The sequence below is a fragment of the Oncorhynchus keta genome, chromosome 2 (genome assembly GCF_023373465.1).
Source record: "Oncorhynchus keta strain PuntledgeMale-10-30-2019 chromosome 2, Oket_V2, whole genome shotgun sequence".
Lineage (NCBI taxonomy): Eukaryota > Metazoa > Chordata > Actinopteri > Salmoniformes > Salmonidae > Oncorhynchus > Oncorhynchus keta.
The window spans coordinates 71061450-71085821 of NC_068422.1; the positions used below are offsets into that span (position 1 = coordinate 71061450).

At 44.0% G+C, this 24372-nt stretch overlaps 2 protein-coding genes across 8 annotated transcripts; both read right to left on the reverse strand.

Moving 5' to 3' along the window:
- Nucleotides 1-283: 283 nt before the first annotated feature.
- Nucleotides 284-12117, reverse strand: LOC118359784 (transcriptional repressor CTCF-like). Its single transcript, XM_035738516.2, has 13 exons — nt 11883-12117; nt 10164-10446; nt 9863-10054; nt 9395-9749; nt 8848-9018; nt 8594-8727; nt 8398-8518; nt 6948-7097; nt 6678-6838; nt 6275-6457; nt 2189-2324; nt 1911-2063; nt 284-1700 (listed from the first exon to the last, which is right to left on the reverse strand). Exons 2-13 carry the CDS (start codon nt 10434-10436, stop codon nt 1420-1422), a joined length of 2310 nt encoding a protein of 769 aa, XP_035594409.1. The 5' UTR covers nt 10437-10446; nt 11883-12117; the 3' UTR covers nt 284-1419.
- Nucleotides 12118-12975: 858 nt separating this feature from the next.
- Nucleotides 12976-23796, reverse strand: LOC118359789 (rho family-interacting cell polarization regulator 1-like). Of its 7 annotated transcripts, none has more exons than XM_035738557.2 (17): nt 23569-23796; nt 20829-20913; nt 20366-20486; nt 20163-20241; nt 19963-19986; nt 19782-19835; nt 19414-19563; nt 19110-19173; nt 18897-18940; nt 18684-18809; nt 18264-18412; nt 17878-17986; nt 16103-16795; nt 15775-16028; nt 15433-15535; nt 15204-15333; nt 12976-13554 (listed from the first exon to the last, which is right to left on the reverse strand). In XM_035738557.2, exons 3-17 carry the CDS (start codon nt 20455-20457, stop codon nt 13487-13489), a joined length of 2139 nt encoding a protein of 712 aa, XP_035594450.1. In that variant the 5' UTR covers nt 20458-20486; nt 20829-20913; nt 23569-23796; the 3' UTR covers nt 12976-13486. The 7 variants fall into 7 exon arrangements, with proteins under 7 accessions (XP_035594450.1, XP_035594429.1, XP_035594487.1 ...); XM_035738536.2 differs by having other exon boundaries at nt 15204-15336; nt 23589-23795; XM_035738594.2 differs by having other exon boundaries at nt 15433-15532; nt 15850-16028; nt 23569-23795.
- Between the last annotated feature and the right edge of the window lie 576 nt (nt 23797-24372).

Here is a 24372-nt window from a genome sequence, read left to right on the forward strand (position 1 = left end):
AGACGGAGAGAGAATGGAGAAATTTAGAGCTTGTGCTAGAGGGAGAGCAGTGCAGGTGCACAAGGCAGTCTAGTATATATTCATTTATAATAGAAATGAAGGTTCTTCATGGAACTGACCAAAATGCAGGAAGGGAACAATGTGCTGAAATGACAAATTAATAATTAATTTTACGTGGATGGGATATAGAAAATTCAGGGGATGACTGGTGATCTGGCAATGGGTTTCTGGTGTGTGTAAATCTCCATGAAGTGATTCAAATATCAAGCAAGGGAAAACCAGGTAGGGGACTAAAATTGTGTTTTAATAAAGCACTCAATATCAGAGGGCAGATCCTCTGAAAGAAATTCAACAGGAACAACCAAAATAGTCTAGTTCACCTACTACTCCAAACAGGTTTCCAAAGAGACTTGTGGGCATAAGCCTTCTGTCAGAACCATGTAGCAGATAAATAGGGCAGATTATGCTGTAGTCTGAACATGATCGAACATCCTATAGTGTCTATATTCCAGTATTACATGCCATACTAAATTAGCCTAATCAAGGCTGAAACTGAAGCAAATTGACTCATGACACCCCAGTAGGTTGATCTTTTTTAAATTTGTATTATTATTTGCTGTACAGTCAAGCATTCTCCCACCCCTCCAATCATATCATTGCCATTCAAGTCCCCTAGCATTTCATTTTGATGGTACAAAAAAAAAAAGAAAAAAAAAAGCATCAAACCAAAAAAGTAATACATTCTAAAAGCTTTAACAAGAGCAAGGTATTGTGTTTAATTTGAAAACAGTTTAACAGCTTGTAAAAGCAGAATATTTCAGGTAATCCCACCCCCTAACCTTTGAACCCCTAACAGCTAATTCCATGGTTGAAAGCACATGATACTTTTTAGACAGACAACAGAGCACGAGAAGAGGGCCAACATGAAGAGATCAAATGTGGGCCAAAATATGCTACAGAGAAGGCATTCTGAGGGCCCATAGAACATAATTGACAGCAGAATGAGGACATGATTTATGACATAATACATCATCATGAGCTAAACCACACCCCCTCTCCTTACATCTTTTCCAGTGACAACACTCTGCACAATGTTATCTAGATTCTGTATACAAACATAATTCAACATGAGGGTGTCAGGGGTTTCGCAGTAGGATGTAGATAGAGATCGCAAGAGAGGTAAATAAGCTCTTAAAAAAATAGAATGGGCTAAAGGTATCTTTAGACATGTCCCAGGCATTATCATCAACATCAGAGAGAGATCTAAGGTTATAACTGGGGTGTGCATGTGTGGTATACGTGTACGGTGTATGCGAGGGCAGGTATGTGTGTTTGAGAGTGGGTACAAATGGGGTGCATGTGAGTGTACAGATAGGGGACAATTTGTATTGTTAGTTGTAGACAGAGGCTTCGTCTTCATCACCGGTCCATCATACTGAGAATCATCTCAGGAGTGAGGTCACCGTTGGGTGGAGCCTCTGTGACAGACAGTGCCACTTCCTGCACCACCTCCTCCCCCTGGAATGACTCTTCTACCTGATTGGCAGGCTCTCCTTCAGCATGCTCCACCTCTACTGCTGGCACCTCATCCTCAACAGCTTCTTCCTCCTGGCTCGCCTGCTCTGCCTTCATCTCTTTCTTCACGATTATGTCATCCACCTCGCCTGTGGTCTCATCCTCCACACGGATGATTGCCGCCGCTGAGGGAAGAAGAAAACCACTTTTACAATCTGTTCAGCTGTTTTGAGTCCCTTTGGGTACTGATCAATGATCTGCACCTGATTAAATATGTGACGGCCAAATTATTCACTCGATTGCATGTCTGCATGAAAAGTGATTCCTTCAACAAATTAAGTTGGGAGGGTGGTATTTTTTAAATTATTCCAACAGAGTACCAGAGTGTGACTCACTTGGGGCAGGTTTAGCCTTTGGAGGTCTTCCACGTTTCCTCTTGGCTGGCGGGCCAACAGGGGCAGGGACAGGGACAACCGGTGGTGCCTGCTCCACCTCAATCTCAGCTAGCAGCTCCTCCTCCTCTTCCTCAATGTCATCCAGCTCAGGCTCTGTGGAAGAGAAGAACAAGAACGACCTGATTTTAGCACTGTAATCTTAAGATGCACACTAAATAACATTACATGATATTGTTGCATGTGTAAGAACAATAACATTAACTGTGACTTGGTCGTACCGGTGTCATCATCATCGTCATCCCGTCTGGAGCGCATCTTCCTCTTTCTGCCGCGGCGGCCTTTCTTGGGCGGGGTCCCGTTCTCGTCGCCGGTGTTCTCTCCATTACAGTTCTCTGCGTGACGCAGCATGGTGTTCTGAGGAGCAAACAGTAATATACAGTGCCTTCAGAAAATAGTGAGATAATCATCCAGCCCAGAGACTTTTCATCACTCATCTTGAGAACAATTATACTAAAAACATGTAAATTAACATAACGGGGGGAAAAAATCGAATGATTTATTGAAATAGCGTGGGTGACCTAGAAAGACAAATTGGTACAATTTAAGGCCATGTGGCAAACAATAATGCTGGTACTAGGGATGCGGTGTGAGCATGTGGGTCTGGGCAGACGAGATGTAGTCGTTGTTCGTATGTGTAACTGGTTTAAAAAGAATAATGTGAAAAAAAATGTAAACAGGTATTCATATCCCTTGACTTATTCCACATTTTGTTGTGTTACAGCCTAAATTCAAAATGGATTAAATATATTCTCGCTCACCCATCTACACACAATACCCCATAATGACAAAGTGAAAACATGTTTAGAAATGTTTGCACATTTATTGAAGATAAATACAGAAATCTCATTTACACAAGTATTCACACCCCTTTGCCACGACACTCCAAATTGAGCTCATATACATCCAATTTCCTTTGATAATACTTGAGATGTCACTACAATGTGAATGGAGTCCACCTGTGAATAATTCAATTGTTTGGGCATGATTTAGAAACACCTGTCTATATATATATGGTCCCACAATTAACAGTGCATGTCAGAGAAGAAACGATACCATGAAGTCCAAGGAACAATCAGAATGGTGATGAGACATCTGGGGAAGGGTATAAAACAATTACTGGAGTGTTCAAAGTTTCAAAGAGCACAGTGGTCTCCATCATCGGGAAATTGTAAAAATATGGAAGCACCTAGACTCTGCTTAGAGCTGGCCTTCCAACCAAATTGAGCAACCGTGCAAGAAGGACCTTGGTCAGGGGGGTGACCAAGCACCCAATGACAGAACTACAGAGTTCCATGGCTGAGATGGGAGAACCTGCCAGCAGGACAACAGTATCCACAGCACTTCCCCAATCTGGGCTTTATGGGAGACTGAGCAGACAGAAGCCACTACTGAGAAAAAAGGCACCAGCACGCCTGGAGTTTGCAAAAAGCCACTTGAACGACAGATCATACGGCAAAGATTGTGTTCTGATGAAAACAATTTAACTTCTTGGATATAGGGGGCGCTATTTTAATTTTGGGATTAAAAACGTTCCCGTTTTAAAGATATTTTGTCACGAAAAGATGCTCGACTATGCATATAATTGACAGCTTTGGAAAGAAAACACTGACGTTTCCAAAACTGCAAAGATATTGTCTGTGAGTGCCACAGAACTGATGTTACAGAAAAAACCCAGATAAAAATCCAATTAGGAAGTGCCGCATTTTTTGAAACCGCCTCATGCCAATGACTCCTTATATGGCTGTCAAGGAGCTAGGAGTAAGCTTACGTTTTCCACGTTTTCCCCAAGGTGTCTGCAGCGTTGTGACGTATTTGTAGGCATATCATTGGAAGATTGACCATAAGAGACTACATCTACCAGGTGGTCGCTTGGTGTCCTCCGTCACAATTATTGCGTAATCTCCAGCTGCAGTATTTTTCCCTTTGCTTCTGATGAGAAGCAAACTGCCACCACTGATAGATTATCGAATAGATATGCGAAAAACACCTTGAGGGTTGATTCTAAACAACGTTTGCCATGTTTCTGTCGATATTATGGAGCTAATTTGGAAAAAAGTTTGGCGCTGTAAGTGACTGCATTTTCCGGTCTTTTTCTTAGCCAAACGTGATGAACAAAACGGAGCTATTTCGTCTACACAAATAGTATTTTGGGAAAAAAAATTACATTTGCTATCTAACTAAGAGTCTCGTCATTGAAAACATCCAAAGTTCTTCAAAGGTAAATTATTTTATTTGAATGCTTTTCTTGTTTTTGTGAAAATGTTGCTTGCTGAATGGTAGGCTTAATGCTATGCTAGGCTATCAATACTCTTACACAAATGCTTGTGTAGCTTTGGTTGAAAAGCATATTTTGAAAATCTGAGATGACAGTGTTGTTAACAAAAGGCTAAGCTTGTGTTTGAATATATTTATTTAATTTCATTTGCGATTTTCATGAATAGCAAACGTTGCGTTATGGTAATGAGCTTGAGGCTATGATTCCGCTCCCGGATACAGGATTGCTCGACGCTAGAGGTTAACTCCTTGGCCTGAATGCAAAGCACTATGGAGGCAAATACAGGTAAATCATTGATGAGATCCTGCATTTATAGCCAATGACCTTAGATTGGAGTGAAGATTTACGTTCCAACCGAAAAATGACCAAGCATACAGCCAAAGGAACACTGGAATGGCTTCAGAACAGAATGTAAGAGTCCTTGAGTAGCCCAGCGAAAGCCCAGACACAAATCCCATTGAAAATCGGTGGAAAGACTTGAAGATGGCTGTTCACCGCCGTTCCCCATCTGGCTTAACTTCTCTAGGGTAGGGGGCAGCATTTGGAATTTTGGATGAAAAACGTGCCCAAACTAAACTGCCTTCTACTCAGGCCCAGAAGATAGGATATGCAAATAATTTGTATATTTGGATAGAAAACACTCTAAAGTTTCCAAAACTGTTCAAATAGTGTCTGTGAGTATAACAGAACTGATTTGGCAGGCGAAACCTGAGAAAAATCCATTCAGGAAGTAGGATATTTTTGTTTGTTCTAGTTTTCTATTCAATGCCATTACAGTATCCATCTCAAATTGCAGTTCCTATGCCTTCCACTAGATGTCAACAGTCTTTAGAAATTGTTTCAGGCTTGTATTCTGAAAATTAGGGAGTAAGAGCAGTCTGAATGAATGGACCCTGCAGTGTCACAGAGCCTTTTCATACGCGCGACCGTGAGAGTGAATTTCTTGTTTACCTTTTATCTTGACAACGTTATTGTCCGGTTGAAATATGATCTATTATTTAGGCTAAAAACAACATGAGGATTGAATATAAACATTGTTTGACATGTTTCTATGAACTTTATGGATACAATTTGGATTTTTGTCTGCCTGTTGTGACTGCGTTTGAGCCTGTGGATAACTGAAGAAAACGCAAACAAAACGGAGGTTTTCGGATATAGAGACTTTATAGAACAAAAGGAACATTTATTGAATGTTTTCCGAGTGCAACCATCATCAAAGGAAAGTGATTAGTTATATCTCTATTTCTGACTTGTGTAGCGCTTCTACTTGGCTGTTTACTGTTTGTAATGATTTGTCTGCTGGGCTATGGTCTCAAATAATTGCAAGGTATGCTTTTGCCGTAAAGCATTTTTGAAATCAAATCTGACACCGTGATTGGATTCACAAGTTAGTTAGAAACAAAATTGTGCAACTAAGACATCCTTGGCAAAAACATAAAAATTATTTACAGATTTGAGTTCTCTTAGATTGATTCAGTGACTCATGGGGGTACAATCATAAACCAAATGCGGATTTTGGTCAGGAAAGACTGAAATCCCATTTTTAATGAGCAACATAAAAAAAACTGCCAATTGGCGTGTTCAGTGGCTCTAACAGAGCTTGAGAAAATCTGGAAGAATGATAGACAGACCCAAGACGCCTCAAAGCTGTAATTGCTGCAAAAGGTGCTTCTACAAAGTATTGACCCGTGGGAGTAAATACTTATGGAAATTAGATATTTCATCCATAACAAATTTGGGAAAATTTCAATAAACATGTTTTCACTTTGTGATTATGGATAGTGTGTGGGTGAGAGAAAAACCTGTTTAATTCAGGCTGTAAAACAAAATGTGGAATAAGTTGAGCAGTATGAATACTTTCTGAAGGAACTAAGACCACAACACACAATGGAGCAACTAGGCTTCAAACCTCCCCTACCTGGTGGGAGGGTGTGTTTTTGTGTGTGTCCTGTATTCTGCTCAGGAGGATATGGGTTTGGATGTGAAGAAATCCTTTAGTTTTCTGTGTGGATGTGTATTGTCCCCTTACCCTGCGAGTGAAGGTCTTGGCACACTTGCTGCAGACGAAGGCAGTGGGGATGAAGTTGGGGTCATGGTAACGTTTGAAGTGCATGTCCAGCAGCTGCTTCTGCCGGAAAGTTTTTTCACATTGGTTGCAGGCGTACGGCTTCTCCCCTGTGTGTGTGCGTCTGTGCATGATCATGTGACGCTCCTAGGGGTAAGAGGTTAAACATAGGACAGTCAGTGAACACACCGAGGTCTAGAACAGTCTCCGGCTGATTCCAAACATATCCATGGGATGCATCTCAATAATCTAAAGTGGCCTCTTCTCCTCATCTCAGATTGATGATGGCAAATATCTGGTGGACATCCACCATTTCAAATCAGGGAAGATTGAGAGGAAACAAGCAGAGAAAGTCTCTTTCACATACCTGTCTGCAGCAATAGTCACACTGGTCGCACTTGAAGCGCTTCTCGTTCTTGTGGGATTTCTGGTGCTGGATGAGTGCGTAACGCTCGTGGAACACAGCGTCACAGTAACGACACTTCCTGCCCATCTCCATGAACGAATGCTGCTTCCGCAAGTGCACACCTGAGAGTGAGAGAGGGGACAATCCAAATGTAAGGAACACAGACTGATCCAGGTTACAAGACAGTATTTCAGCAGAAGAGATATGACTGTGCACAAGCGAGTCACTTACCCAGGTCGCTCTTGCGAGCGATGACTGTGTCACAGTGGGGGCAGTGGAATTTGGCCACATTCTCTGTGTGCTTCTGCAGGATGTGCATCTTCATGGTGCCGCTCTGCGTGAAACGAGCATGGCAGATGTAGCACTCATATGGCTTCTCACCTGCCAGAGAGAGACACTTTAATAGGTTGTATGCGAGACAGAGAGATATACATCTACACACATACACAACTTCAAATTAGTGGATTCAGCTATTTAAGCCACCCTCATTGCTGACAAGTGTATAAGATTGGCTGCATGCTCAATCTCCATAGACAAACATTTGCAGTAGAATGTCCTTACTGAAGAGCTCAGTGACTTTTAACGTGGCATGTCATTTTATTTATTTAATTAGGCAAGTCAGCTAAGAACAATTTTTATTTTATTTACAATGACGGCCTACCCCGGCCAACGCTGAGCCGCCCTATGGGACTCCCAATCTCAGCCGGATGTTATGCAGCCTGGATTCGAACCAGGGACTGCAGTGCCTTAGACCGCTGCGCCACTCGGGAGCCACCATTCCAACAAGTGTGTTTGTCAAATGTTTGTCCTGCTAGAGCTGCCCAAGTCAACTGTAAGTACTGTTATTGTGAATTGGAAACGTCTAGGAGCAACAATGGCTCAGCTGAGAAGTGGTAGGCCACACAAGCTCACAGAACGGGACCGCAGAGTGCGGAAGCATATAAAAGTCACCTGTCCTCAGGTGCAACATTCCCTAGCGAGTTCCAAACTGCCTCTGGGGGCAACGTCAGCACAAGAACTGTTCATCGGGAGCTTTGTGAAATGGGTTTCCATGGTCGATCAAAAGCACACAAGTCTAAGATCACCATGCGCAATTCCAAGCGTCGGCTGGAGTGGTGTAAAGCTTTCTGCCATTTGACTCTGGAGCAGCGGAAAGCGTTCTCTGGGGTGATGAATCACGCTTCACCATCTGGCAGTCCGATGGGCGAATATGGGTTTGGCGGATGCTAGGAAAACACTACCTGCCCCAATGCATAGTGCCAATTATAAAGTTTGGTGGAGGAGGAATAATGGTCTGGGGCTGTTTTTCATTTTTCAGGCTAAGGCCCTTAGTTCCAGTGAAGTGAAATCTTAACCCTACAGCATACAATGACATTCTAGACAATTCTGTGCTTCAAACTTTGTGTCAACAGTTTGGGGAAGGCCCTTTCCTGTTTCAGCATGACAAAGCCCCAACATCAGTGCCTGACCCCACTAATGCGCTTGTGGAAAGCCTTCCCAGAGGAGTGGAGGCTGATATAGCAGCAAAGGGGGGACCAACTCCATATTAATGCCCATGATTTTGGAATGACATGTTCGACGAGCAGGTGTCCATATATTTTTGGTCAAGTGTAGCATCGATCAACAGAACTAAAATCAGGAATACTTGGGTGTAAGGCTGAGAGATTGGGGTATGTGTTACCCGAGTGTGTCCTCATGTGTCTCTTCAGTTTGTAAGTGTCTCGGCTGGCGTAGCTGCACAGACTGCACTGGAAGGGCCTCTCGCCTGTATGGGAGCGGATGTGTCTCTTCAGCTTACTCACCTGGGACAAAGAGAGAGAGAAACATTTAAACAACATTCCAGAAAAATGTCAGTTATACATTGCAAATATACTTACCTCCACACTAGCGTAGTCACACATGGAGCACTTGAAGGGTTTCTCGAATGTGTGTTTGTAGCGACGATGACGCACCAGCTCTCCACTGGTCACAAATGCCATGTCACAATCTTGGCATTTATGAGGACGAGTGCCTAAAAAGGAATGGGAAGGGGCAATAGTAAACATAATTAACACGCACCCTATCAATTCATTAAGGATAAATATATATTTTTCTTAACAGCCTGCGACTGAACATGAAAGGCTGTAGATACCTGTGTGTGTGTTGAGGTGGTTCCTCAGCAGTGTGACTGTTCTGAAGGCCCTCCCACACAGGTGGCATTTGTGTGGCCTCTCATCTGTGTGGCTCTTCATGTGGCGGTCCAGGTTAGAGCGCCGGGGGCAGGTGTAGCTACACAGCTCACACTGGAACGTCTTCTTCACACCTGAGAGACAAGAGGTTATTAAACACATTAAAAGGTAGACTCAGCGAAATGACGTCGCCACGAGCAGCGCCACAGATATTGAGATGAGCGAAATGCAAGACGTCGCGCTCACTGTCACACAGTATCTGCACATGTGCACAGAGTCGCTTCACGCTGTTAAGAGCGTGGTAGCCACGGGACCAAAACAGCACAGAAGTTGAGCCTTGCTCTTCAACGTTCATAGTTGTTGCGGAAATTGACCCACTATGCGTTCTACTTTCTGCATCATCGCCGATTCTCCCTTTAACACGCATAGATCTCCTCCTCACACCACAAAAGAGAGGGGTTGCCATACCCCCACATACACACAAAACTTGACCTTTCACACAACTCTGACCTTTCTTCTTTATCTTGGTGGGTTTGGGCGGCTTCATGTTGCCCACAACCTTCTCAGCGTTGACCTCAGAAAGCATCCCCTCCTGCTGTTCCTCCTCAAAGTCGTATACAGACACATCCATGTCCCGTTCCCCCTCCCCGTAACGCAGGCGGCTCTTTTTGCCCTTCTTCCCCTTGCGGATGCCAGCAGTTGGCTGGTAATCTGGGTCTTTGGACCAGGTCTGGTCCTCTACTTGGGGCTCAGCTTCCTCCTCCTCCTCCTCTTCCCCATGGGTCACCTGGAGCTCATCCTGGGCTGCCTGCAGTTCTTCTTGCTCAACTGTCTCCACCTCTCCATTCGCCCCCACCTTCACCACCTTCACCAGACAAAAACAATTTGCCAGGAAGGGATTAGAGTTGTATTATAGACAGTGCATCTCACCTGAGCCTTCAGGCCAAAGTGTGTGTTTGTAGTTGAGTAGCGTCCGACCTGGAAGCCCTCGGGCAGAGGGAGGGTGTGGCAGATCACTGGCTCTGCCTCGGTATTGCCTGCAGAGGCGTCAACAAAGCTGGCCTGGAGTTCTTCCACGGTGGCTGTAGTGACAGGAACCTGCACCAGCTGCAGCTGTCCAAGCCCCAGTGCTGCACTTGTCTGCTCCATGTTCCCCTCCATGTTCACCACCTAAAGTCAAGACACAGTCGGGGTCAGTCAATTCTCTGAATAATTTATGCCTACAAGTTTGGCTTACAAAGGATATCTTTCTCAGCGTAAACTCACAAATCACACTAACCTGCAGGGTGATGATCTGTCCCTCGTCTCCCCCGGTGACCGTCACTGTGCCACCCCCTTCGAGGACCTCAGTCTTCATCTGTAGCAGGGCAGGGTCAAGGGTTGAGTCCAGGGTGTCCATCACCATCATTTCAACATTCCCTGTCACCACTTGGGGTGGCACACCCCCTTCCATCAGGGCAGCCTCTACAGTCTGGAGCAGCTCGGGTCCCTCCCCACTGTCCTGGAGATCCTCAACCTGAGCGGTCTCAATGGAAACGACTTCACCCTCCATAGAAAACGACCTGTTAAGACCATAAAAATTACTTTGACACATGATACACTATATATATATATATATATATATACACAAAAGTATGTGGACCCCACTTCAAATGAGTGGATTCTGCTATTTCAGCCACACACGTTACAGACAAGTGTATACAATTTAGCACACAGCCATAGACACACATTGGCAGCAGACAAATCTGTGCTTCCAACTTTGTGGCAACAGTTTGGAGAAGGCCCTTTCCTGTTTCAGCAATACAGAAATGGTTTGTTGAGATTGGCATGGAAGAACTTGACTGGCCTGGACATAGTCCTGACCTCAACCCCATCAAACACCTTTGGGATGAATTAGAACACCAACTGCAAGTCAGGCCTAATCACCGAACATCAGCTGATTATTTTAAGTTTAATCCTACTTCTCTGATCTACCAACCATTTGACAAAGTCCCAATAAAAAAAGAACACTGCCAAAATACAAAATAAGCAGATATTTTGTTTTGGTGGTGGTGGGGGGGGTGTAAAACTCACTGGTAAAAGGAAACTACCCTAATCACCCTCGTGACTTGCCCAGGGAAGAGTGGATGTTTTTGTAACATTAGCGTGCAGGTTAGAGGGAGCTAGGGCTCCCTCTCTTATGACAAGTTTTAAATCGAAAGGCGGCTGTAGGCGGACCGGGCTAGCGCGATGGGACGTGGTGCCGATGATAGGAAACCAACCCCTAATCTAGTTTCTGATTTGGAAGAAATCTACTCTCCGTGCTCGCAGATTTATTTGGGCTACATAAGAGATTACTCTACATTCCCTCCTTCCGTGTTTACTCTCGGGAACCTTTGTGAAACGTTACCTAGTTACCGAGCCAACTTAACTAGAGCCCCATTTTGAGAAGCAGTAAAATAACGAATCCATAGAAAGTATTATACAATTAGTGTTGATATTAGAACCATCGGATGGTTCTAGAACATAGACTAAAACAACTACCCAGATCAGGGGCTATGTAGTAAATCTGAGACTATAGAAGATAATCATTTTTTCAAATCGTAGCACCATGAGTGACAGGAAACATTTAGGATGTTACATTGAAATTGATAAAAGTTTAAACTCGAAATGTTGAGCTTTCGTTCTAGAACCCGGAGACGCAGGTTCTCTTCTCAAAAGAGGAAACAATGGGCACGAGAAGATGGACGCCTGGCCTAAACAAGACCCTAAACATTAAAGCATTTATAAAGCCATCCGTGCCTTAATACGAACCAATAGCCGTCCAAATACACTAATACGTTTAACAGAAGCTCTAACTTCTGGGTTATAAATGTTTTTAGTAAATTTTCGATAACGATAGAGGGAGACAAACACCCCCCCGCCAGTCGCCTGGACCGCGAGCCCCACCGTGACACCTAGAGGCCGACGACAGCTCCTACAAAAATGCCCCCCTTCATCGGAGAAAGTGCCGTTTTACCTGGTCCTCGGTCTTCCTTTTCCGGGTAAATTTGCTTGAGCGCTCAGTGCTTGTTCGGTCTTCCTCTGGCGACGGTAGGGAAGCTTGCCCTTACGTCCCAGCTCGATTAATCCTCTCACGCGTTGACAGAGTTGTCTCTACACAAAATGGTGGCCTGGAGCAGGCGAGTGTGCATGCGCAGACAGAAGCCCGACGGGAGAAGTGGGAGGGTGGTACCGCAGCAGTTGGGTGGCAGTGACGTCTGGGCGCCAGTTTTGAATTCAAGGGTTCGGGGGCGTGGTTCTGGGTGAACAGTTGTTTCCACACTACAAAAAAAAATATTTTTTTCTACAGTTAAGTTTGCATTACCTTAAGAGGGCTATTTTACTATGAAAAGCTAAATATTTCAAGACTAAAGACTACCATGCAACCACAACATAAATGCATGCTTGTAAGAATAGTTTGTGCAAGACGTAGCTTTTATTACATAATGTTATTGTGGGGCTGGGAAGGATTGAAGCAGGCTATTATAGTGCATATCCCCCCCCCAACGTTCTACTGCTTGAGCTCCTAATCCTCTTAGAAAATATTTGCTCAAAAGTATTGGGGAGCTCCTGCACCTAGAAATATACAGTACTGGCACCAAACATTTGTACCGACACCTATTTTAGTCCAAGTAAAGCACAGTCAGTGTATATCCTATATACCTCCTTCCAATGATAAATCATTTAATTAAAGGTCAAAATAATATTGTGTAAAATTGTATGGCCTCCTCTCCATCATGACCCAGGAGAGGGCCGTACAGATTAGAAAGATGTTGAAGTCTGGAAGTCATGGACATAAAAGTGCTGCTTTTGGGTAGTGGATGCCAGCCCAGAACATTTGAGGGGTTTTGTTTAATTGTTATTAAACAATGAGAAAGTAGTCTCATAAAAGTAGTCTCATAAAGTAGTCTGAAAGTAGTCTCATAAAGTAGTCTGAAAGTAGTCTCATAAAGTAGTCTGAAAGTAGTCTCATAAAGTAGTCTGAAAGTAGTCTCATAAATACCATCCAATGTAGATTTACCAAAATATTTTTTTTATAATAAAGTTTAAAAAAATTGAGAGCAGGCAACTTATTTGCTCAACATTATTTATTTATATGAAACAGTAAAGAATTGTATATTTTATTGTGCACAATCTGTAAGTCTTCCTAAAAATAAACAATGTATCAAAACTCTATACTCATTCATATTCTTCTCTGGTTCGTAATAAAAGTACATTTTCTTTGTGTATTTGTTAACTGACAATCCCCCTTTAACTTGAGGCACTTTCTGATTGAAGAGGCTCCATTAGACTAAAGATGTCTACCTTCACTGTAAGGTGACTGTGTGCATACCTGTGGCCTTTGGATGAGTGGACAACAATAGTCATAAATGTTTTCAATCACGAGTGGAGAGAGGGAAGCAAATACATTTCTGTTCATTTGCGCAATCTCCACCCACATGGCAGAAATCGCTTGTCTGATCTAGAAGGGGAGCGGAGCTCTTTGATCTGTTAGTGGTGAAATGGTAAGGATCTCTTAGGAAAGTGGTGGGATTAGGATGGCATCCGATAATGGTCTGAGGAAGTGGCATCTCCATTATGTTAAAGGGCAGTGGTGGCCATTATGCTGGGGGTGGAGCGGGGTTCCTCATCACAGGATGCCTCATCACCTGCATGAAACATAAATTCAACTTACTCTTCACCAATGACAACTCCACAATCCAGTGCATTCAGAAAGTTTTCCAAAGCCTTGATCTTTTCCACATTTTGTTACATTAGTCATATTCTAAAATTCATTAAATATTTTTTCCCCTCAATCTACACCATACCCCATAATGACAAAGCAAAAACAGGTTTAGAATTTTTTGCTAATTTATGTAAATAATTTAATTCTGTTTATTTTTTATTTTTAATAAGTATTCAGACCCTTTGCTACAAGACTCAAAATTAAGCTCAGGTGCATCCTGTTTCCACTGATCATCCTTGATGTTTTTACAACTTGGAATCCCCCTGTGGTAAATTCAATTGATTGGACATGATTTGGAAAGGCACACACCTGTCTATATAAGGTCCCACAGTTGACAGTGCATGTTACAGCAAAACCCAAGCCAAGAGGTCGAAGGAATTGTCCGCAGCATTGAAGGTCCCCAAGAACACAGTGGCCTCCATCATTCTTAAATGGAAAAAGTTTGGAACCACCAAGACTCTTTCTAGACCTGGACAAACTGTGCAATTGGGGGGGAATGGCCTTGGTCAGGGAGATAGATGACCAAGGACCCGATGGTTACTTTGACAGAGCTCCAGAGTACCTCTGTGGAGATGGGAGAAAGTTTCAGAAGGACAACCATCTCTGCAGCACTCCACCAATCAGGCCTTATGGTAAGAGTGGCCAGACAGAAGCCACTCTACAGTAAAAGGCACATGACAACCCGCTTGGAGTTTGCCAAAAGGCACCTAAAGGACACTGACCATGAGAAATAAGATTCTATGGTCTGATGAAACCAAGATTAGACCCCTTCGGCCTGAATGCCAAGCGTCAAGTCTGGAGGAAACCTGGCACCATCCCTATGGTGAAGCATGGTGGTGGCAGCATCATACTGCGGGGATGTTTTTCAGCAGCAGCAAATGGGAGACTCGTCAAGATCAAGGGAAAGATGAACAGAGCAAAGTACAGAGAGAGATCCTTGATGAAAACCTGCTCCAGAGTGCTCCGGACCTCAGACTGGGGCTAAGGTTCACCTTCCAACAGGACAATGACCCTATGCACACAGCCAAGACAACGCAATAGTGGCTTCGTAACAAGTCTCTGAATGTCCTTGAGTGGCCCAGCCAGAGCCTGGACTTGAACCAGATTGAACATCTCTGGAGAGACCTGAAAATAGCTGTACAGCGACAATCCCCATCGAACCTGACAGAGCTTGAGAGGATCTGTAGAGAAGAATGGAAGAAACTCCTCAAATACAGGTGTGCCAAGCTTGTTTTATTTTCATTTAACCAGGCAACCTCTATTGAACTTGTAGCGTCATACCCAAGAAGATTCGAGGCTGTAATCGCTGCCAAAGGTGCTTCAACAAAGTACTGAGTAAAGGGTCTGAATACTTAGGTATATATAATATTTAAGTTGTTTATTTTTAATAAATTTGTACCCCCCAAAAAAATAGAATAAGACTAACGTAACAACATGTGGAAAAAGTGAAAGGGTCTGAATACTTTCAGAATGCACTGTATATACAAATTACACACATCTCGATCAACACCACTCCCACTTCAAATCACTCTCAAGTTAGCAGTTTCCCCTGTTTTGACCCTCCACTCTCACCATGCTCCTGCCTGGCAGGGATGTCCTTCTCTGTAATCTGCTCCTCCTCCTTCTTGTCTTCCACTTTCTCCTTTTCTTCCTCCTGCTCGTCCCTTGTCTCACTGGAGGCCTGCAGCTGCTCGCTACTCTCCTGCTACGTAAATTTTACATGCAAACTTGTCTACAGTTTAGAACACTGAAATCTAAGGCACTATTTATACATGCATACACTCATGATCATTATCATTACCTCAGAGCTGCAGTCTGCATCTAGAGGAGGACAGTCCTCATTCCGGAAGCCTTCAGGGGCCTCGACAATGATTTCTATAACATCGTCCTCACACTCATCACTACTGAGGACAGCAAAAAGGAGAATATTACAGACCACAATCTGACATACACACTCACACACAGACTCACTCTGTGTAATACAAAATATTGAGCAAACAGTTCTGTCTTATGAAATGGATATGAAGGATTTGGGCACATTCAAAGAAGTGTGGGAGTACAGCATTAGAAAACAGAACTATGCAACTTCACCCAGTATTATACAAACTAAATCCACCATCAAGACTCAACTAAATTCACGTACCATTCCGCTTTCCAAACACTAGATGGCAGGATGAGTTCAGTTAGAGCCTGATACATAAGAGAAGAGAATGCTGACCTATCAGCAGAGTCCCTTGTCTTGTCTTCCTTCTCCTTCTCATCCCTCTCCTGTTCATCTTCTTCTTGTTCTTTCTCCTCTTCATCATCATCAAGGTCAGAGCAGTTGAGAAAATCAAAGCTCTCCAGGGCAGTCTCAACTTCCTGAGTGAAGCTGGAGGACCGACTGTGAGATCGACCCTATGGAGGAAAGAGACTTAGTACACACATCACACAATTACATGTCTACCCACACACCTGTCACATACACTCACAGTCACTGTCTCTTCTGGTAGTGTTAGCTCTTGTGGCTGGGTAGATTGGAGTCTGTGATTGTGTTCCGTGGAGGACTTTTCCTCCCTCAGTCTCTCTCCCAGTACACGGTCTGTGGGAAGAGGCTCTACTCCAGCCCTAGGCTTCTCAGCCGGCAGTGTTGAGGCCGGAGGAGCATCACCCTGATCCACTGGGGTTGAAACACATGACTCTGGGCCCCCAGATTCAGGCAAGTCCAAGGCTTCATGCATGTTCTGGTTAGAGCAGTGAGAAGCCACATAGGAGCCTTCAAGGTCTAAGCGGGGTAGGGGTTCTGGCGTTTCAGAGAATTCAACCGATTGGTCAGACAACCTGTTAGTCGATGCACAGTCTATGGCTCTCTCACTGATATGGCTGAGAGATCGAGAACACTTCAAATGGCCATTCAGCAGTGTACACTTCACAGAGTCTGTTTTGCCAAATCCCTTGGTGGTGCCTGGCTCCCCTTCCTCATGATTGGACGAGAGGGATGGGGTAGAGACGCTTGATTGGCGGGGGTTGAAGGAGATCTGGATAGTGGGTGTGGTCTGCAGGCTGTGAGTGGCCATCATCCTTTGTGTGTGTCCCATGGCTGGGCTGGAAGAGTCATCTGATGATTCAGAGGAGTTTGACCAGACTGTACCATTCTCCAGCTCCCCTGGTCTCCTCAATAGAGACTACAGAGAATGATAAATGAGAGAGGGAAGGGGTGGAGGCAGAGGAAGAGAGAAAGATATTAATAACAGCCAAGTCCATCTGACGAAATATGGAAAACAAAAGTATATTTATTTCCATCTGGAAAGGAGAATGTAAATTCCTATTTTGATGACCCGGTGTTGCTGTCACACACTTACCTTGTCTAAAACACCATTAATGACATAACAATTATACCAGAACTGCACACTGAATATACACTTTAAATACAAACATGATTTTCAATATATCTGAAGGATAAAATAATCAAATTCCATAGATGGCACTGCTTTTCAGAAAATTGCAATGATCAGACTACATGGACAAAGGCTCACTCACTGGCTAGTTCACATTTACCAAGTACAGAACACTGAAAATCATGACTTGACTACAAACCACCACACACTAACCAGACCACCATATTTCAACTACAGACAACCACACTTCTTCAACTGTATGCAGCCACACACCAACTGTGAGTGGACGCGGCTGGGTGGAGAGAGCCTGTCTGCCAAGGTGTCACGGAACACCTCCAACGTTGACCAGCGTTGGCCCAGTCTGGCCCTGCTCCGAGGAGAAATGCTCTTCAGCGCGGCGAGGAAGAGGGAGAAATTGGACTACTACTCAACCACTATTAAACAGCTAAGAGAACCACAGCTACATATTCATACTCATTTCTGTTCTCACACATATGACTGGTACCCTCATTCACTCCACAACCAGATCGCCACTCTTCACACAACTCACTGCTATCCTCACACACTTCTCTCCTACATTTACATAGCTCACTCACAGTCCACAACCCGATCTTGTAAGCTCACACACTCCTCTCCTACACAGCTCACTGATTCACACACCTCTACTACAATCACACACACACACACACACACACACACACCACTGCTACCTGAAACAGAACAAACTAATAATAGCGAGTAGTAATCAATGGTTATAATTACATCAATGAAACAATACAATATTTAGGTTTTCCAGACAATTATGAACTGCTGACTTAAGCATAGGTTAAAGCTGGGGAGAGAGGCAGAGAGGCCAAGGTATGACTCACATAAAACACCTGCTCGCGCATGGAAGGTGTGTCTGGAGGGCTCTGATTGGACAAAAAGCGTTTGGAAACCGTACTGGAGGACGAGGTCTGGTCATCTTTATCAAACGGACTGAGAGAGAGAGAAGGATAGTGTGTGAGAGAGTGAGAGAGGGCAATATAATTACATTAGATATGTATTTTATAGAAACAGCTGTATCATGTGTTTATTACTACTGACAAATGTATGAGTCAGTCTTAACACAAACAGTACTCTTTCTCTTCACAAATGGCCTGGTTTGGCTATCACCAATAGAATGGGGAGATAGATGAAGGTGGAACAGGGGTTGAGGTGGAGGAAGGTGAGACAGGGGGATGTGGTAAACAGGGATGATTGAGGTGAGACTGACCTCCAGTTGACCTCTAGGTTCAGTTTTACTGTCCCCAAGTCGTTGATATCCACGGCAACCGTCTGAGGCAGCGGACAGAACAGGTCCAGTGTCTCACAAGACACACTGCCAACCACCACATGATTGGCCAAGCTCTTCAGCTCAGTCACCTTGGCAACCATAACGGACAATAAACCCCAGTCAGTTGAATGGTGGCGGTAAGTGATGTTTTTTAGGACTATTGTTAAGTTCTGGGTATTTTTGCTGTTTGTGTAAAATAATGTGATAATAACATGGCAATACAGTAATAACAGTTATTATAAACATGTTTATAATATCAATATGTTATTATAAACACAAACACATTCATCCAGAGTTAATTACAGTAAATACTGATTTGATCATAAACACTATCATGCTCCATCCAAAGGGCTTTCTCACCTTGATTGACAGGAGCTCTGTGATGAGAGGCAGGAAGACATTGTCCTCACTGTCCCACACTTGTTTACTGCTGACCTCCACACGACCTTTCATCCGCCAGCGCTGACGCCCGTAACGCATCAGGACCTGGGGGTCAAGAGTACCATCAGTGCCTCGTGTGTGCGCATACTGCATGTGTGTATGTGTCAGTGTGTGTCCATTAGTTATTCTCACCTCATATTGGTCTCCTGCACACAACCGTGCATAGCCAACCAGACCTGCAATACAGGAGACATACAGTTACGGCACATAACATATGCTCACAGGGAGAACACTAGAATGAGAGAGAGAAAGAGAGCGAGGAGGTGGTAAGAACAGATGGGATTGAGGGCCAGAACAAATTGGTGGGAGAAGAGAGGGTAAGTGGAGGGTGAGAAAATTACTCACCTTTCATCTTGATATGAAACTCTCCCATCTGGTTCTCCAGTTCACTCTCCAGGGAACACATGTGCTGCAGAGAGAGAGCGAGAGCGAGAGCGAGTCATTCATATCAATAATATTCTGACGTTTGTTGTCAGAGCAACATGACATTGCAGTCAAACTCTTATTTCTGATAAGTTACTTATTTCAAGACTTACTTTACCTTACTTTCCTTTCTGTAAACGGCTGTTTTAAACGTTAAAAGGCGCTATTGAAAGAGCGAATAGCCTTGTTCTCTAACACATCTCCCCAGTGTACCCCTGCCCCTTACCTCAGTGTACTCCCTGTAGCCCCTGTTGGCCTCATTCAGGCTCTCCCGTGCCTCCTTGCTCCCTGTGGCAGAGTTAAAGGCTGCCACCATCTTGCTGGCCCCATCCCTCAGCCGTCGCTGCATGCAGTAAGCATCGTACAGCTCCTCTACCTGGAACGTTACAGCAACATTACAGCTGTGCAGAAACACTATGGTGATGCAGACCTGAAAAGCTCCTTAATCTGCTACCAAAAAGTATTAGAGATGGTTATACTATAACAAAACAGAGTCTACTCTGTAGTTACAACATTATGACAACACTATGACAAATGTACGGCTAACAGGTATCTTACTGCACTGCAGATGCACACACACACTCAAAGTCATACCTTGCTGAGGTGGAACTCTAACCGACGCATAAATCTCTCTATGGCCTTCACTTGCTGATAAAGCAAAGATCAAAGACAAGTTATTCAGTAATTAAATCACCCCAAAATGTACATATTCATTAGTTTATTAATAGAGTTGTGAATTAATACAGTCATCTCCCCTGGTGTGATTGAAACCCACCTTATCCAACTCATACAGAGACCCCTGCAGAGAGAGGAAGGGAGGCATATAACAGTTAACATCACCTTGCACACAGTATTACTCTAACAGACTGTCCTAAGAAATTAAACGTCCCCTAAGTCAGAAGTTGCGAGTGGCATTGGCTAGTGTGATGATGATGGGTTAGTAGTACTGGTGTGATTGGTGGTGTGTGTTCTCACCAGACGGCCATTTCTCTTGCTCTCTCTGATCTGCTGCCCCAGGCTGTCCAGCTCCAGCTGGTGGACCTGCAGGAATGACCTGAGAACACAGCATTGTGATGTCATTTCCTGTTTCACTTTGAACCATTTCCTGTCTCGCTGTCGACCTGTCTGTTACAACAGCCAGGCCAGTCGTGTGTGTGTGTGTGTGTGTGTGTGCTCACTGTAGGCCTCTCCTCAGTGCAGAGTACACCTCGTCCAGCCGCTCAGGCTGAGGTATTTTAGGGGTTGGGTTCTTGGTAGAACCTGTAAACATCCTGGTTCTGTAGATGGCGATGCCGTGAACTTAACACAGAGAGAGAAAGATACTTTGTAATAGACATAGTGGAGTACTGAAGATTAAGAGAGAGAGAGACAACACACACACACACACACACACACACACACATGCAATGGTGTTTGCTCGTTGTGGCTTCGTACTCCACGGGGGTGAAGAGGATAAGTGACTAGTAGACACACAGGCAGCCAGACACACAGACACAATGAGTAGATTTGGCTCAATGAGGAAGATAAAGTCACAGTTCACAGACACTGCAGGATGGACTTGCTTTTGTCTGTATGCCAGCAGTCAGTGTGTTACAGCATTCAGGTGTGGAGAGTGTCTATGTGTGTACATGTGTGTCTTACCTGTGGAGTTAAGGTGGACCGCCCCTACTGCATGCTGGGACGACGTAGCACGGTGGGGAGGCTTCCACAGATCCTAGGACACGTCCTGTATGTAAAGGAACAGGAGGGAAGACATTACAGGTTGCACACACACGCTCTCTTTCTCCCCTTACTCTCTACCATACTCAATCCCATAGCTTACTTTCAAAAGCATCCTTTCCTTCATTTTTTAATTTCACCTTTATTTAACCAGGTAAGCTAGTTGAGAACAAGTTCTCATGACCGTTGATGAGAAAGGACTAGATAAGTGATATTGTATAAGACAAAATGCGTATGGGGAAGGCGAGCCATTTAACAGGCCATAGCCTAGCTCCCACCCACTTACTTCCCCTCCTTCCCTCAGAGCTTGTCTGCTGTGTCGTGTCCAATATTATGTGGCTGCATTGTACATAGCTCAACAACCAACACTGACTCCAGCAAACACTTCCTCGCTCTCCTTTCCTGTTCCCCATTACCCCGGTCCCCCCCCCAATCCTGAATACAGGAAGTCTGATGGCTGACTCTACACAGGAAATTCTACAGAGGAGCTTGGGCCAGGAATATAAAACCATCTGTGTGCGCAAGTGTACCCATATGAGTAGGAGTGTGTGAAAGAGTGTAAAACTGCCACTCTTCCTCCTGCTCATATATTCAAGTAATTTGTTAGATTGCATGTGTGTCCACTGTATCATACGCATTACACACGAACACACACACACACACACACACACACTACAAAATGTTCTGGTTGAAGTACTCTGGAAAAGAGAATCCAATAACAGTCTACACAAGCAAGACACCAGCCACATGTACAGTCACCATGAACAGAGCCTCTCCAAGAACAGAGTGTAATAAGCATTACAGCCACCCCACAGGGTAAGTGTCTCAGCTATGATAAGACAGTAACACAAAAGGATTAAAGGCTAAACTTGATCTTACTAGCGAAGGCCAAACCTAAATTAATACCAAGGTTCAATAAATGAGCTGAGGCGAGGCTTAAACTCCACACGCCTGTAGATGAAACTGACATTCACCCTTACTCCACCCTGCATCTTTGTGGTTGGGTGTTTCTGTGAGAGAGTAAGTGGCAGGCAGAGAGAGAGGGAGAGAAGGACAGATGGACAGGTAAACTAAAATAATCTTAATTTGATGCCTATTTAATGGACAATAAAATAATGCACACATCCAACCTCAACCATCGCCATGGAACTGTCCAAGTGATTTCTGGTCTAAGATTGTGAAATCCTTAGACCATGCTGAATTCCAAGCGTCCAGTTTAATCCTTAATCCAAGCCGGACGCTGAGAGGATTAGCTTGGGTTAGTCAAGGTCAGGTTTAGTTTTGGATAGAGGTGTGGTTTGGGTAACAAATCTGATAAATGAAGGCAGTCTATTACATTTTATGGATTTAAAAAAAAAAAAATTAACCAGCCAACACATTCACTAACATAGACACATACACAAAACACACATACATCGCTCATCCCAGACATTTTCCTCCAAACACACAAATCCCAAAACTCAATCCCTGCCAGTGCCACCTCTTGATCCGGGTGTAGACTGCAGTAGATCTATATTTGTGATGTTTATGTTTTTCTGTGTGTGTACCCCTTTCTTCACCAGTGTTAGTGAGCAGCTGATTGGATCATTAGCTATTATTACTCCTCTACAGAGGCGACTGGCACACAAAGGACAGATTGTAAGAATTAACCCACGAGGCTGAGTTTCCATAGAGCTGTTCCCACACACTCAGCAGGCCAGCGCATGAGCAGCAGGCCACTCTCTCACACACAAACACACGAAGCCATTCTCTATGGACCTTCTGCAAACCATAAAATATTTCTTGACCATCCTGCTGTAACCTACTACAAGTCTTACTCCACTGTAACTTTGTAATATTTACAAGACACGGTTAGCCTTCTTTTGAAAGATCTCCCTAAAAAGGGTTTGAATTACAGATTATAGTAATAATGTAGTCAGGGAAGAGATCAATTCAATGATACCATGAGGTCATCACTGTGAGACAGTGGCCTTTCACTGTTGTGTATGTGGAGCTCTGTCAAATCCATTCTGCACTGCACAAGCAGGGCCATGCTGTCGGTTTTGACAATGGTGGCAAAAGTTACATTCTGGGTAGGGGTGATGGGGACTGGTCCCCTGCATGAATAAACTAACACAGATTATAAAGGAAGGAACATGTGGAGAGATGTAGAGAAACCCATTGACAGATTGACAGACACCCAGCGGTGTGAAAAAAAAGCATTTGGAGTACTTTGGATTAGAGATTACGGGATTATCGTCAAAGACACAGACATACATGGACGACATAGGCAATGACGAACAACTCCAAAACAGCGCATTTACGCAGCGTTTAGGATGCTCCACTGAGTTGGAACATGGCCTCAAAGTTTGCCACCCAGTAAACTGACTCGAGCCAGTGTTTGTGGATGTTTTCTCCTCTGTGTCACCAAAAAATGAAAGTAGGATGTATTATCGGTTACGATTTTTTTTTAAATGACATGACTTTCAATTTGAACTAAACCAAGCCTAGTTAAAAACGTTTAGTTTTTACCATAACATCTACTTATGAGCACTGGCTCACACTGTCACTTTGCCACATAGCGGAAGAGTGTGAGAAAGCCGAAAATAACACTGTAAACTGTAAATTACGCTATGGATGCAACCCCCACCCCATTAGAAAATTAAAGGGAAATTATTCTTACAAATTGCTGTTGTTACGTACATGTCCATAGGACCCGATGTTTCAATTGCCGCTATTCCGACCGGAGCACGAGAGTCCGATGTTTCGTTGTGAGAATAAAAAGGCATTAAAAAAGGTAGGCCTATCCTATTTCAGCATGGGCGCTGTCCTGCTATCCTTACTCCGACTCCCAACAATTTTTTCACTTTGTCACTGTCACTCTCTCCCATCTCCTCCTCCTCCTCCCCCTCCCCCTCTTCTCATGGAGACGCCTCGGGGCTTAAACCCCTCCCCTAGTAAGGGGTGTGGCGTTCGGGTTAAACGGAAAAAGCGCGTCGGTTTGTGACTAAATTTCCCGTTATATCTCGGGAATAGGAAGGGGAGCTGAAAATAAGTTCTCCATAAACATCGACGACGTTTCAGGATTTGCTTGCAGTGTTCTGGAGCCATCAAGCGTCGCACATACCCATCTGCACTAGGGGCCAATAGAAACAGCTTCTGGCACATATTTCCTTCTCTCTCACACACACAGAAACACAATGTTTAATACAAGGTAGTATGGGCCATGTGTGAATATGCTATAGCCTTAATGTGTGTCTGTGCATTAAGGCACTACCTCTTTTACTTCAAGTGCAGCAGAACACCTGGGTTATGTAAGCGTTTTGTGCAGGGAGGGGTGGAGAAGTCAGCCAGTCTCTCTGGGCATGGGTATAGTTCTTCCTATACTGAATTATTCAAAAGGTCTGATTAATATACTCTTCCACAGCATAAACTAGGATGCCGAAGTTTGTGATGTATCCATGACAACAGTATGTGGTCTCTGATG

Coding starts and splice junctions, on each gene's coding strand:
- LOC118359784 (XM_035738516.2), bottom strand. CDS start 10,436: ATGGAGGGTGAAGTCGTTTCCATTGAGACCGCTCAGGTTGAGGATCTC. Junction 6,839..6,947: donor CGCTCGCAAGAGCGACCTGG/GTAAGTGACTCG, acceptor TCTCACTCTCAG/GTGTGCACTTGCGGAAGCAG. Junction 6,458..6,677: donor GTGACTATTGCTGCAGACAG/GTATGTGAAAGA, acceptor TCTTACCCCTAG/GAGCGTCACATGATCATGCA.
- LOC118359789 (XM_035738536.2), bottom strand. CDS start 20,457: ATGTTTACAGGTTCTACCAAGAACCCAACCCCTAAAATACCTCAGCCT. Junction 18,810..18,896: donor GTGCAGGAGACCAATATGAG/GTGAGAATAACT, acceptor CTTGACCCCCAG/GTCCTGATGCGTTACGGGCG. Junction 13,555..15,203: donor CCCTGCCAGGCAGGAGCATG/GTGAGAGTGGAG, acceptor TGTTTCATGCAG/GTGATGAGGCATCCTGTGAT.